The sequence below is a fragment of the Tasmannia lanceolata genome, unplaced genomic scaffold, assembly GCF_043159265.1.
Source record: "Tasmannia lanceolata isolate RefF3 unplaced genomic scaffold, GAP_Taslan_0.1 ptg000015l, whole genome shotgun sequence".
In the NCBI taxonomy this organism is placed as follows: Eukaryota; Viridiplantae; Streptophyta; class Magnoliopsida; order Canellales; family Winteraceae; genus Tasmannia; species Tasmannia lanceolata.
In genome coordinates, this window is record NW_027518692.1 from 49,167,129 (window position 1) to 49,179,422 (window position 12,294).

Consider the following 12,294-nt stretch of genomic DNA (forward strand, 5'->3'; position numbering starts at 1 on the left):
AGCTTGAGACGGTTTTAATAGATATGATGGGGCTCATAATATTGACAGATGGGAATGTTTGTGGGGAGAAGACAACTTTATTAACCCCATTTTAAAATATTCTTATTTTCGAAGGGATTTGCTAGGCAATTTTGCGGAAAGCCAGGTCATTGCTCACCTTTGCAAGAGAGAACAACCACACAGGTTGTTTATGACAGATTTTGTCTTATTCTGTCACAAAAGTGAGTCATGCATTGGCTTTTCATGACATTGCCTTACAAATCCCATTTTTAAAACTAAAAAAATGAGCTTTTAGTGTTCAAATGATAAGTTCGATGAAAGAAAGTTTTTTCTATCTTTTCACTTTCCATTTTAGGGTCCTTAAGATCGAGAAATGATAAATGCGCCCCTTTTCATTGCATGGGACACCCAACTGCATTGTATGTCAAGCACATCAGGCCCAGTCATTCAATCAAATCCATTGAATCCTTCTGACGTGAAGCACATCAGCCCCTCTGCAGTCATTGATACACTGCTGTTGGGTGTCCCAAGTGATGAAAAGGGGCGCATTTATCATTTCCTTTAAGATCTCATTTCAAATAAGCTCTTAAAAATTATATAGGATTTCTAGTTGGCTAGTGATACTTCCATTCCATATTTTGATAATTACACAACTCAGCTTGTCTTTTCTTTTTTAAAACATGGGTGGGGCCTACCTTGCTCAAATATCTAAACAAATTAATTGTTGGCTCACCAACCGTTCATGTTGGTAGAGAGAGTGATTCATTTTTGCATGCGGAAGACTGACGGAAAAGGAATGGGAGAAAATTGGGTGCCATCTTAGCCGATAGGAATGTTACAAGGGAGATTTGTGGGATTGGATTCCCTCCCCTTAACAACTAGCTTTTGAGGGCGAGTTCTACCCGGGTCCCAACAGGATTGACCCTCTATAACTCAATGCTCAAGGCTTTGTTCTTCGACCTAGGGCTCGGAGGTTCAATCCCAGCTTAGAGGGTTGATCCTAACTCGATGCTCAAGGCTTTGTTCCTCGATCTAAATGTTAGAGGGTTGATCCTAACCCTCGGTAGATCGGAGGGTTAGGATCAACCTATGGAATTAATTTTTTGGGGCACAACCTTTTAGGCTGTGGCCCATCTAATGGACGGTTCGGATCATCCTATGGTGCAGGCCATACTGTACTTTTAATAAATTTAGGAGTGCCCTCATCAAAATAGAGCAGTGCTGATAACATTTTCCCTAAAAACAGTTATGAAACATAATCTTAAGATATTTGAGTCTCCTAACATTACTTGAAGTGACATAGGATGCCCCTCCATGCATTTATGACTTCCCTTATACAGTACAAGGGAGTGGCCCTAAAAAGAAAACGGAGCGAATATACCATTACCCTAAAGATATAAGCCCAATGGTCATCTCACATGAAAGTGACCAAAAGAAAGAGACAAAAATAAAACAATAGGATACATCTCATCCACACATATCCTATCCAATTTCAGGACAAACAAAAAGGGTGGTAATATGATTCCCACTACTTTCAATCAAACCTAAAACTCTCTCTACTCATCTTTCTCCCTCGTTGAAAATGCAGTGTTCAAAAACTCATCCAAAGCTTTAATCGATGAACCTTTGTAACTACCATCCTCTCTAATAGCTGCCTCCAACATCTCTTTAACTCCATAAACCCTTCTCCTCATCTCTTCTCCTTTCTCAGTCTCTCCCATCACCATTTCAATCACCTTCACAACATGATCCTCCCTAATCTCTTCACTATTCCCCCTCCCAATCTCAACACAAACACCAATCTCTTCTTCCAACATCTTCGAATTATAGAACTGCTCACCAGATATCGGCCATCCAATCATCGGCACGCCACGTGTCAAGCTCTCCACCGTTGAATTCCAACCACAATGACTTAGAAATGCTCCCGTTGATTTATGTGACAGTATTTCCAACTGTGGGGCCCATTTTCTTACCAAAATCCCTTGTTTTCTTTCCCCCACCCGGGCTTCGAATCCTTCGGGCAACCACTCGGATCTAAAATCATCTGTTTTATCAAACCCAATTGGAGCCCGAATGGCCCAAATAAAAGCTTTGCCACTTCTTTCCAAACCCATAGCTAGAGCCATCATTTGTGACGTAGAGATGCTGTTTTGAGACCCAAAAGATATGTAGAGAACAGAGCACGGACGGTGGAGATTCAGCCATTCACCACAATGATCTACGGGAATTCCAGGATTCTTCCGTACAGATGCTTCCTTCTCCGAAGTTATTGGCCCAATGGGCCAAACGGGCCGACTCAATTTTCTACGAAAATATCCTAATCCAATCAATTCAAACTCCTCAACCGTGTTGATCAAAAACCCATCGGATCTACCCCAAAAGGAGAACTCTCGCCGGAGGAATTTGGACCATCTATCCGTACCATCGGCCAATTTGAGATGGTCGGGAAGCTGAGACCTGTTGAGGTATAATTTAATGATTAAATAACACCCGCTCTAAGAGATTATACTTTGGGAAACGATACCTGTGCCAAGGCGTTTTGATAAACATGCCAGGTGCCAAGGGCATTAAGAGCTTTTTGAGAACCGTCCTAGTACAAAACCCAAAAAAAAAAACATGTGTACGGCAACTTAAAAAATGTAGTCACAGACATGGTTTTAAATTTCGACCGAAATCCGGCCAAAACCGAAATTCCGAATTTCGCCAATTTTCGAAATTTTCGGGACGAAATTTTGTTTTACTGCAATTTTTTTAATAAAAAAAAATTTGCTACAAAATTTCGGTCTGAAATTTTCTAAATTTCAAACCGAAATTTCGACGCTTAATACCAAATTTCGGACCAAAATTTTGGATTTCACCGAAATTTCGGTTTTCTGTGGGGTCTGAAACGGTTACCGAAACTGAAATTTTAAACCATGGTCACAGGTGAGCCAGATTGTAGTATAAATGATTAAATAACAACAAAAAAAAACCCGGAGTTTAAGCATTTGGAGTAATTGGTTGTTTCACATGGTATAAAGCCATTTGAGGGAAATATTTAGCGGTGCAACTCGAGTGGGGTTGAGGCCAACCCAAACCCTACCCGAGTAACCATTTACTCAACCTGAAGATGTTCAATCCGACCCGAGCTCAACCCGAGTTTCTAAGCTTACTAAAAAAATGTCGGTGTTCATTTGGATCGGGGTTGCCCAAGCCCTCAATCCGGACCTGATCGAACTCAACCCCGAACCCAGATCCGACCCCGAACTCAACCCAATCAGACCCAACTTCTTGGGTTGAACCCGACCCAAAAAAGAGACGGCACACAGAGACGGTGTTCGGAAGTATAAATGATTAAATAACACCAACTCTAACGGCTTAGAGCCTGTTTGTTATAGATTATGACAAATGACTGGATTCCCCAACTGTCAAATCTAGTGCGATCATCGGTCCAATAATCGGTTGGGACTCCACAATCGGTTGTAATAATCTAAAACAAACGGAACCTGATTGTTTCACAATACCTGTGGATGTGACCCGCTTTGGGGAAATCCGGCAGAAGAAACTCTTCAGAATCAGTTTGAGAGTGTGGTAAGTGCAACCATAGCTCAAAATATACAGCAGTCCCATAAGCACCACTAGAGATGAAGAACGAATGGAATATACCAAGCTTGTTTGCGACCTCGACCGTCCATCCATAGAACATATCTGAAATTATGCATACATGAGAATGATCAGTTTCTTCACATATTTTAGAAAGAAGCTGTTCGAAGGAAGGTTGGAGTGTTTGCGAGGCTTCGTAGAGGTCAATTAAGTGGTGGAAGGGTAAAGAATCTGTGTTTTCGGAGTCGGGCGGGAGGCCATGGTCGGAACTACAGAAGGGGAGCTCTGCGAGCTGGATGGAGTTATCTGAAGGTAGAGAAGCTCTAAGCTTTTTGATGTTTAGAGGTGTGTTTACTAGGGTTATGGTGCATCTAGTTCTTCTGTTTAGAAGCCTTGCTAACTCCATGGAAGGGATTAGATGGCCTTGAGCCATGTAAGGGAACAGAACCATGTGTTTTTCTATTTCGGTCATTGTGGGAAAGAATGAGTTTCAGACCGAGTCTTTTTTTTTATCCCCTCCTTTAGCTGGTTGAGGACATGTCAATTTATAGAAATCCTGCGAAACAGTGAAAACATTATTTTATTCAATACGAAATTTCGGTCGAAATGTAGAGAGAGAGGAGCACGCCTCTTTGAGAGGGATGGGAAAAGGCACACGTATTAAATACAGATTTTAATAAGAAAAGAAAAGAAAATGCAAGGCTCTCTCTTCTTGACTTTGCTGGCTTAAGGAGACAACCAAAATGGATCTTTGAAGAGTGTACTCCAGCTAGCTGCATAGAGAGGGTGGGGAAGAAAGACCTATTAGATAGAGATACTACAAAAAAATCTCTGACGTATTAGAGAGAGTCCGTGGAAGTGTCAGTGCTACAGATTAGATGACACTTTTATCCTTGCATATATGATAGATAGGGATAGCAACTAAGGGGTAAATCGTCAAAAGAGACGTGTTAAATAAAAAATATACAGCTGGAGCGTAAGAGGAGGTTAGTACAAGGAAATTTCGGAAAGAATAAAATTCCAAAATTTCGGACGAAATAAAATACTATTTCAGGTATGATACGTTTCGGTGTAGTCCTTAACCGAAACCCGAAATTTTGGATTTCGGTCGAAATTTAAAACCATGGCGCAACTACCAAAAAGTAAATATGCTTATCTATATTATCATCTCCGCAAGACGATCCTACCCCTCCGATCTGTAGAGGGAGGCTTTGTTACGAGAAAAGTGAATTTTATGAGGAGCAATCATGATGTCTAGCTTATGGTACGCTCGAGTGCCCCAATCACATATGGGCCCACTTTGTTAGGATGACCCTATCATAGATAGGGTGTGTACCAAAAATCAGTCTCATTGAATCATCCTAACCCCTCCAAAAGTAGAGGGAAAAAATGGACAGATTTGTACGCTCGAGCGTCAAAAATCAACTCCATAGGATCATCCTAACCCATCCATTTGTGGAGGGCAAAATGGACAAACCACAAATCTGCCCATTTTTTCCCTCCACTTTTGGAGGAGTTAGGATGATTCAATGCAGTTGATTTTTGGTACACACCCTATCTATGATAGGGCCTTGCATATGAATGCTTTGGATCACCACAAAAAATGTGGGACCCATGTGATTGGGGCACTCGAGCATACCATAAGCTTGGTACGCTCAAGCGTACAATCCTTTTCTATATATATAAAAAATATGTACAGTCAAACCTATTTCTCGATTCAATCGAAGCCCAAAGAAGTGAATATGGTACCCAAATAACAATAGATATGTAAAAAGTAGGTCTGATTACACCTATTTCTAATATTACATGGATCCCTTAAGATCTCATTTCAAATAAGCTCTTAAGAATTATATAGGATTTCTAGTTGGCTAGTGATACTGCCATTCCATATTTTGATAATTACACAACTCAGCTTGTCTTTTCTTTTTTAAAACATGGGAGGGGCCTACCTTGCTCAAATCTCTAAACAAATTAATTGTTGGGCTCACCAACCATTCATGTTGGTAGAGAGAGAGTGATTCATTTTTGCTTGCGGAAGACTGACGGAAAAGGAAAGGGAGAAAATTGGGTGCCATCTTAGCCGTTAGGAATGTTACAAGGGGGATTGACCCTCTAACTCATTGCTCAAGGCTTTGTTCTTCAACCTAGAGGTCAGAGGTTCAATCCCAGCTTACCTACCCAAAAAACAAATTGCAAGAAAAGCCTTTTTTGTTTGAGAAAACCCTTTCCCAAATAGAACACCTGATCAAACATATTTTGACGGAACAAATGTCAAATTTCCATTTGTTTTCCTTGGCAAGTTACGTAACCCAGCATAGCTTGGAGAAAGATAACAGGGCAGGGAGATGCAAATGCAATGACCTTTGAGACCTATTTAATAAATAATAAAAGACTAGATCAGTTAGTGCGATTGTAAAAAACATGGCAGTGCCAATATCAGTAGCCTTTTCACAATCTTGGCTACTGATATTCGCTCTATCATGTTTTATAATGTAACAAAGTCACCTTGTCTTTTATTATTTAACCAGCTGTGAGAGTCTAATTCCAAAAAAAAGAAAAAAGGAAATAATATATTCGCCCCATCTCTATAAAAGAAAAGACAAGGTGACCTCGCACCATTATCAAAACAAGGTACTGCCAATATCAGCTACCCCATTTATTCTCTCGATTTTATAACCCCCTCTTGTCTCTCTCAGACACTCCACGTCTCCACCCGCCTATAAAGCAGAAGAACAAAACACAGACAAGAACAAATCAAACCCCACATCCCTCAATCTTCTTACAAATCCATAATCAAAATCCAAACAAAGAGAAAATGCAGGCAGCATCAGCACAATCTCCCCCCAAAGAATCCAAAAATCTCTACTGTCTCCTCACAACCACCTTCGTCTCTGTCCTCTTCATCCTCTCATTCTCTCGCCATTCCTCTCCCCCCTCTTTTTACCCAATCCGCCCCCTTTTCTCCCACCAAATCCCCCAAACCCCAACCCTCCTCCTTCTCAAAAACCCTAACCAAACCCTCTCCCCTCCTCCTCCTTCCCTCGCCTACTTAATCTCCGGCTCCGATTCCGATTCTGACCGAATTATCCGCCTCCTCTTCTCAGTCTACCACCCTCAAAACCATTACCTCCTCCACCTCGATCTCGCCGCATCACAAGATCAGAGAGAAACCCTAGCCCTGAAAATCCAATCCATTCCCGTCTTTCACGCTGCCGGGAATGTTAATGTCATTGGAAAGGCCGATTTCACGAATCCCCGTGGAGCCTCTGCTCTTGCCTCCACCCTTCATGGTGCTTCCATTCTTCTCCGATTCGCCCCCAATTGGGATTGGTTTATTAATCTCTCTGTTTCAAATTACCCGCTTGTCACGCAGGACGGTATGCCTCTGATTTCGCCCTTTTCTTTTCATTTTATGGAGATGAATTGAATGGAATTTTAATTAGACCCATTAGGAATTACATTGAAATGGATGAAAATAGGTTCAAAAACATAAATTTGTTTAGAATTCAAGCACACCCAGATGGCTAAATGAGACATAGATGTATCAGATTTGAGTAATTTCAATTTTTAATTACTGAATGAGTATGTCTGAATGTTTTTTTTCACCCATTTGTCATGGGTTTTTTCTATACTTTACAGACCTTCTCCATGTGCTCTCTTTCCTACCAAGAGATCTTAACTTTGTTCAGCATACCAGTCAGATCAGTTGGAGAGAGTATGCACATTCCAATCTTGTTTCTTCCTATTTTAGTTATTTCCTTTAGTCATTTCTTTCTTTATATCAAGCATTATATCAGACAAATATAAATATTCTGTTTTTTTATATACGATCTTCTAATTGTGCTGTCTAATGTCACAGATCTCGTAGAATGAAACCGATTATCGTTGATCCTGGCCTTTATCTTTCTTCAAAGAATGATATATTTTATGCTACACAAAAGCGCGAATTTCCAAATGCCTACAAGTTATTCACAGGTCAGTATTTATGCTAGTATTTTAGTTGCGTTTCATCCAAGATTGGTATGATGGTATCTTTGATGTTACACAAAACTGTTTGGCGGCAAAAACACAGAGGTTATTCATCGATACAGATGCATATTTCAATTAACAATGTCAACGGGAGCTATGAAGCTGATAAAACCAGTGCCCACAAGTACTTAATTGTGGATCTTGTAAAGAGAAATAGCACACACATAGAAAAGATGTAGGAAATGTGTAAGGCTTCTGTTTAAAGCTAACACTGGTTTCGCCTTTAAAAAAAAACAAACTAACACTGGTTTTACCATTTCAAAAAAAGTAAAACTGGTTTCATTGTTAAGGAGAGCATTTATAGTTAGGAGCATAAGATGTGAGATGCAAACCAATAAAAGTAAAGGTGCAGTGCGCCACTGGTGAGGCTTTGTGCTGAAACAAAGTGCTGAAAACATTCACAATCAATGTTGTACTTGAGTGCATAATTGATTAGATACAAAGTTCAGATTTGCGAATAATTTGGTGACAGAAATGTTTGGGAAGAATTCGGGAAAAGCGCACGTGTTTTTCTATTTCGGACACACATATTTCCAAATTAGACAACAAAAAGCATTGGAGGGTGGTTAAGTGCATGAGTTTGCTAGATTAGGATGTGAGTTCAATTTCACTATAATGTGATTAGACTTACAAATAATATGAGAAGCTGACAAATTATTCATGAAATCCGTGTTTAATTCAGGAAATGCACAATTAATTTAGAAACACAAGAAATTTTGAATTATTTTGGAATTTTTAAAGTTTAAAACAAGCCATCAACATTCGGAATTTTTTCAAGAATTTTTCATCTATTTGGAGAATTTTGTAACTTTGCTTGAGTGCGCAAAGGCACACAATAGGTCATGCTTTATAATATCCTCCCACTTTGCAGAGACTTACATTATCAGTTACTTTCCGCATCGCTTTTGGAATAACCATTGATGATGATTCTCTGCACCAAGATTGGGCTGGTAGGAAAATGCTAGTGCTAGTTTAAGTAAATTATTTCTGTTTTGTGCAAACGAAAGCTAAATGCTAGGTATAATAAATTTTCACTTCCTGTACTTGTTCTACTCCTACCGCAGATTTACTCTCTATAAGCTGGGGCAGCGTGGTATATCATGGTGCTGTTTGTCTCTAAGTCAACAGTTGAAATGTGGTTTCATTGGCAGCCTCCTCCATGACACAATACATCTTAATTACCTGGGCAATTCAATTAAACATAATATCCATGCCTGTCAGCCTGTCACTTGTATATAGAGTGTATAAAGGATGTACCCTAGAGACTACATAAGAGTTACTGCTTAACCACCTAATATGAAGGACATTGACCTACCTTGAATATGGACTGTATAAAGGATGTACCAAAGAGATTACTGCTAATTACTGATTCACCACTCACATCATACCGAACCGGGGACGGATGCAATTTCAGATCTCCCTGATTATTCTTCAGTGAATGAAGAGATGGTCGACCATTTCCCCCGCCTCTACACAAGGTGTAGTGATCTACGATCAGGACTTTTCTATTGTGAAGATGGTCTGCTATCATGATTTTGTCCAAGGCCACCGACCGCCCAAAGGCACACACTCTAGGTGGAACTGGAATTCTCCAGATCCCTGCTCATAGGATTCGCCGACGCTTCTGGAAGCAGATGATGATAAAATGATTTCACGTTGAACTCCTCGATAATAAAATTCCAGATCCAGACCCTTCTATCACTTCCCTTTCTCTTGATGTAAGTCTCCTCCAGCCACTCCAAGAGCAAAACCATCCTATCTAATTCCTAGTCAAAGCAATCCCGTCTGAATCTTATTTTTTACGATACCCATCTCTTGCTTGATCAAAGGGGTCATCTACCTTCTTGAGAGCTGGATGGACACCTCTTGGGCAATGTAGGTAGGATTATGTGGATATTAGTGTTGTTGGCTATGTTGTGGACGATTTGGAAGGAGAGGAACAACCGGACTCTTAACATTGTCTCCAGAGGACCACATTCCATTTATTTGAAGGTTTTATATTCGACTTGCAGATGGGCACACACTATTCCTTGCTTTAGGGATATCTTGAACTATGCCTTGGCATAGTTTTTGGAGGGAGATATGCTTGAGTTCGGAGAAGAGCGACGCTGATGTGCCTAAGTCGTCTCTGCCAGTATTGGGCAAGCTAAAACTCAATTTTGATGGTTTGAGCTTAGGAAACTCGGGCCCAGCGGGTACTGGAGGAGTCCTTAAAGATGATCTTGGCCAAACTAAGTGGGCTTTTATTGAGGTTGTGGTGAGGGCCATTTTATAGGGCATTTGGCTGATTGATAGTGGAGACCTAGATCAGTGTATAGTAAATGGAGACTCCTTCAACATGATTAGATGGATAGACCATAGGAATACACATCCTTGCAGATTTGCAAATGCCATAGAAGAAATCCTAGCATTGTTGAGATGACATGAGACGTCTTTTCAGCACGTTGGAGATTTGCCGATGCCATAGAAGAAATCCGAGATCGTTTGAGATGGCATGAGACATCTTTTCATCACGGCAGTAGATCGGCTAATAGTGATGCCGACAGATTGTCTCGTACAAGCGTTGAGAGAGTCCAGCTGGAGTTATTCGACTTCTTTTGTTTCTTAGTTTTTGCTATGTTTTAGCTTGGTTTGGCTTTCTTCTTATATTGACCACCTTGGTCTTGGGGAGTCCCCTCGTCTTTATTAATAAAAAATTTCACCATTCAAAATAAAAGAATTATTGCTTAATCCCCTAATATGAAAGACATTGATACGCTATCCCTCTGCTCTAATCTTTTCCTGATATCTTAGTGTGCAAGATATATCTGGCAATTCCTTTCTGCTCTACTCCCAGTTAGCATGCTTCATATCTACTTCTTTTTGTTGCTCTCGAAGATAAAGGTTCAAAACCTGAGGGTATACATGGAACGCTTTTAGTTTTTAGCAGTGAAAATTTTAGTTGTTGAACCAACCATGCTCAATTTGCACTTGCATATACACCAACCACAACCATTTTAATTGTTGAACCAACAATGCTAAATTTGCACTTGCATATACATCATCCACAACAACAGTGAGCTCAATCGCTTCTTTTGACTGCTCCATTATAGTTGAAGAGGTAATAGCATTTCAGATTAAGCATGCACTTCTTTCTTTCCAAATCTGCAATAATTTGTCTGTTTGATTAAAATATAATATTATCCTCCTTCAGACTGGCCTAATTAGTTTCTCTCTTGATAAGTTATTTCAATATTTAAATCTATCAATTTCCATTACATTCAAGAACTAGTTTTTAGTAAATTAGCATCCAAAACCAGGGAAATGTGCCAGAACAGGGCTGCTAGCCACAAACAAGTAAAAACCGTAAAGAACAGAACCTGTAGCAATAGATTACTACAAATTCTTTCCATCCATTCTTTCCTATTTTTTATTCCATTCATTCCTTAGTATTGTAATTATTGGATTCTCACCTTTAATTTTTTCAAGATATTGCAAAGAAAACTGTAAGGTTCAACTGCCTAGTTTGAAGTCTTTCTTTTGTTCAGGTTCACCTTCTGTTATCCTAAGCCGCAAATATGTTGAGTTTTGCATATTGGGCTTGGACAATTTACCGAGGACTCTTCTTATGTACTACACAAACACGCTATCACCACATGTAAATTACTTCCATACAGTTCTCTGCAATTCCCGGGAGTTCAATAAAACTACAATCAACCACAACATGCACTATGTGTCGTGGGATGAACCCCCCAAAAGGGAACCACGTGCATTAGGCATGATCGACTTCGAAAAGATTATTCAGAGTGGAGCAGCCTTCGGGACCCAATTCCCTCGAGACGATCCGGTTCTTGATCGCATTGATCGGGAAGTCTTAAATCGTGGTCCTGGCAAGATCGTGCCCGGTGGCTGGTGTTTAGGTGCGAGCGATGACCCATGCACAGTTTGGGGAAATGCTGACATTTTAAGGCCTGGTCAAGGAGCTAAAAGACTAGAAAAAGTTATCCTGGAACTGCTCTCCAACGAAACTTCCCAGTCCAATCACTGTATATATCAATGATCTGCACGGCGAACTCGGTAAACTCCAGGCTTCCAATATTTGTTAATTCTGTTCAATTTGCATTTTTGGGATTGTTCTTCTTGATTCAATTAGTCTCTGTTTCTTTCGACGTAAAATGAGCTTAGAAGGGCGTAAAACAAATTTTACCTCTATTTTTTACTAGAGAATGGGCGTAAAATCTGTTTCTTGCCCATTTTAGAGCATTGATAAATGGCATGAGTGTTGAATTCTTAGAAACAAAATGACTGACAGTGATGTTTGCAGGCACTGAACATGCCCCAATTGAAGCTGCATGTAGTGTTAGAAGCAGCCATGTCATGGGGGCCACAGAGGTTACTTATTTTTCAGCTGTGGTAGTCACCATGTGCCATTTTGTTTTTTTTTTTGCTAAATAGCTTGTGCCTGGCAAATATGATTCTTCTTTAATTAAAGGTCAATGGCAGATTATGGGGAATCAGACCTTCCCAAGATCTTGTCACCTGCGAAGATGGAAAAGATGCATCCGGCGCTTTATGACATATTGTTGATGATTATTTCATGTCTTTGATCTGATTATGCTAGGAATTTAGGGTCCGTTTCGATCACATCAAAACTGTCTGAGAGAGGGGTAGGGCACTAGGGCGGGTGGGAGGAGAGAGATTTGA

General features: G+C 40.1%; 2 protein-coding genes across 3 annotated transcripts; one reads left to right on the top strand and one right to left on the bottom strand.

The window, feature by feature from the left end:
- Positions 1-1,246: 1,246 nt before the first annotated feature.
- LOC143892162 (UDP-glycosyltransferase 92A1-like) lies at positions 1,247-4,309 on the bottom strand. Of its 2 annotated transcripts, XM_077396607.1 has the most exons (3): positions 3,504-4,309; positions 2,525-2,590; positions 1,247-2,457 (listed from the first exon to the last, which is right to left on the bottom strand). In XM_077396607.1, exons 1-3 carry the CDS (start codon positions 4,052-4,054, stop codon positions 1,557-1,559), a joined length of 1,518 nt encoding a protein of 505 aa, XP_077252722.1. In that variant the 5' UTR covers positions 4,055-4,309; the 3' UTR covers positions 1,247-1,556. The 2 variants fall into 2 exon arrangements, with proteins under 2 accessions (XP_077252722.1, XP_077252723.1); XM_077396608.1 differs by lacking the exon at positions 2,525-2,590 and having other exon boundaries at positions 3,504-4,290.
- Positions 4,310-6,235: 1,926 nt separating this feature from the next.
- Positions 6,236-12,183, top strand: LOC143892164 (beta-glucuronosyltransferase GlcAT14A-like). Its single transcript, XM_077396610.1, has 4 exons — positions 6,236-6,959; positions 7,222-7,297; positions 7,442-7,557; positions 11,139-12,183. Exons 1-4 carry the CDS (start codon positions 6,398-6,400, stop codon positions 11,648-11,650), a joined length of 1,266 nt encoding a protein of 421 aa, XP_077252725.1. The 5' UTR covers positions 6,236-6,397; the 3' UTR covers positions 11,651-12,183.
- The last annotated feature ends 111 nt before the right edge of the window (positions 12,184-12,294 follow it).

What these genes read in the sequence shown, in the direction of transcription:
- LOC143892162 (XM_077396607.1), bottom strand. Translation starts at nt 4,054, where the DNA reads ATGACCGAAATAGAAAAACACATGGTTCTGTTCCCTTACATGGCTCAA. An exon ending in AAAGCGGGTCACATCCACAG is followed by an intron (nt 2,591 to 3,503) that starts GTATTGTGAAAC and finishes GTTTTGTACTAG; the next exon opens with GACGGTTCTCAAAAAGCTCT. An exon ending in ATCAAAACGCCTTGGCACAG is followed by an intron (nt 2,458 to 2,524) that starts GTATCGTTTCCC and finishes ATACCTCAACAG; the next exon opens with GTCTCAGCTTCCCGACCATC.
- LOC143892164 (XM_077396610.1), top strand. Translation starts at nt 6,398, where the DNA reads ATGCAGGCAGCATCAGCACAATCTCCCCCCAAAGAATCCAAAAATCTC. An exon ending in CCCGCTTGTCACGCAGGACG is followed by an intron (nt 6,960 to 7,221) that starts GTATGCCTCTGA and finishes TATACTTTACAG; the next exon opens with ACCTTCTCCATGTGCTCTCT. An exon ending in AGTCAGATCAGTTGGAGAGA is followed by an intron (nt 7,298 to 7,441) that starts GTATGCACATTC and finishes CTAATGTCACAG; the next exon opens with ATCTCGTAGAATGAAACCGA.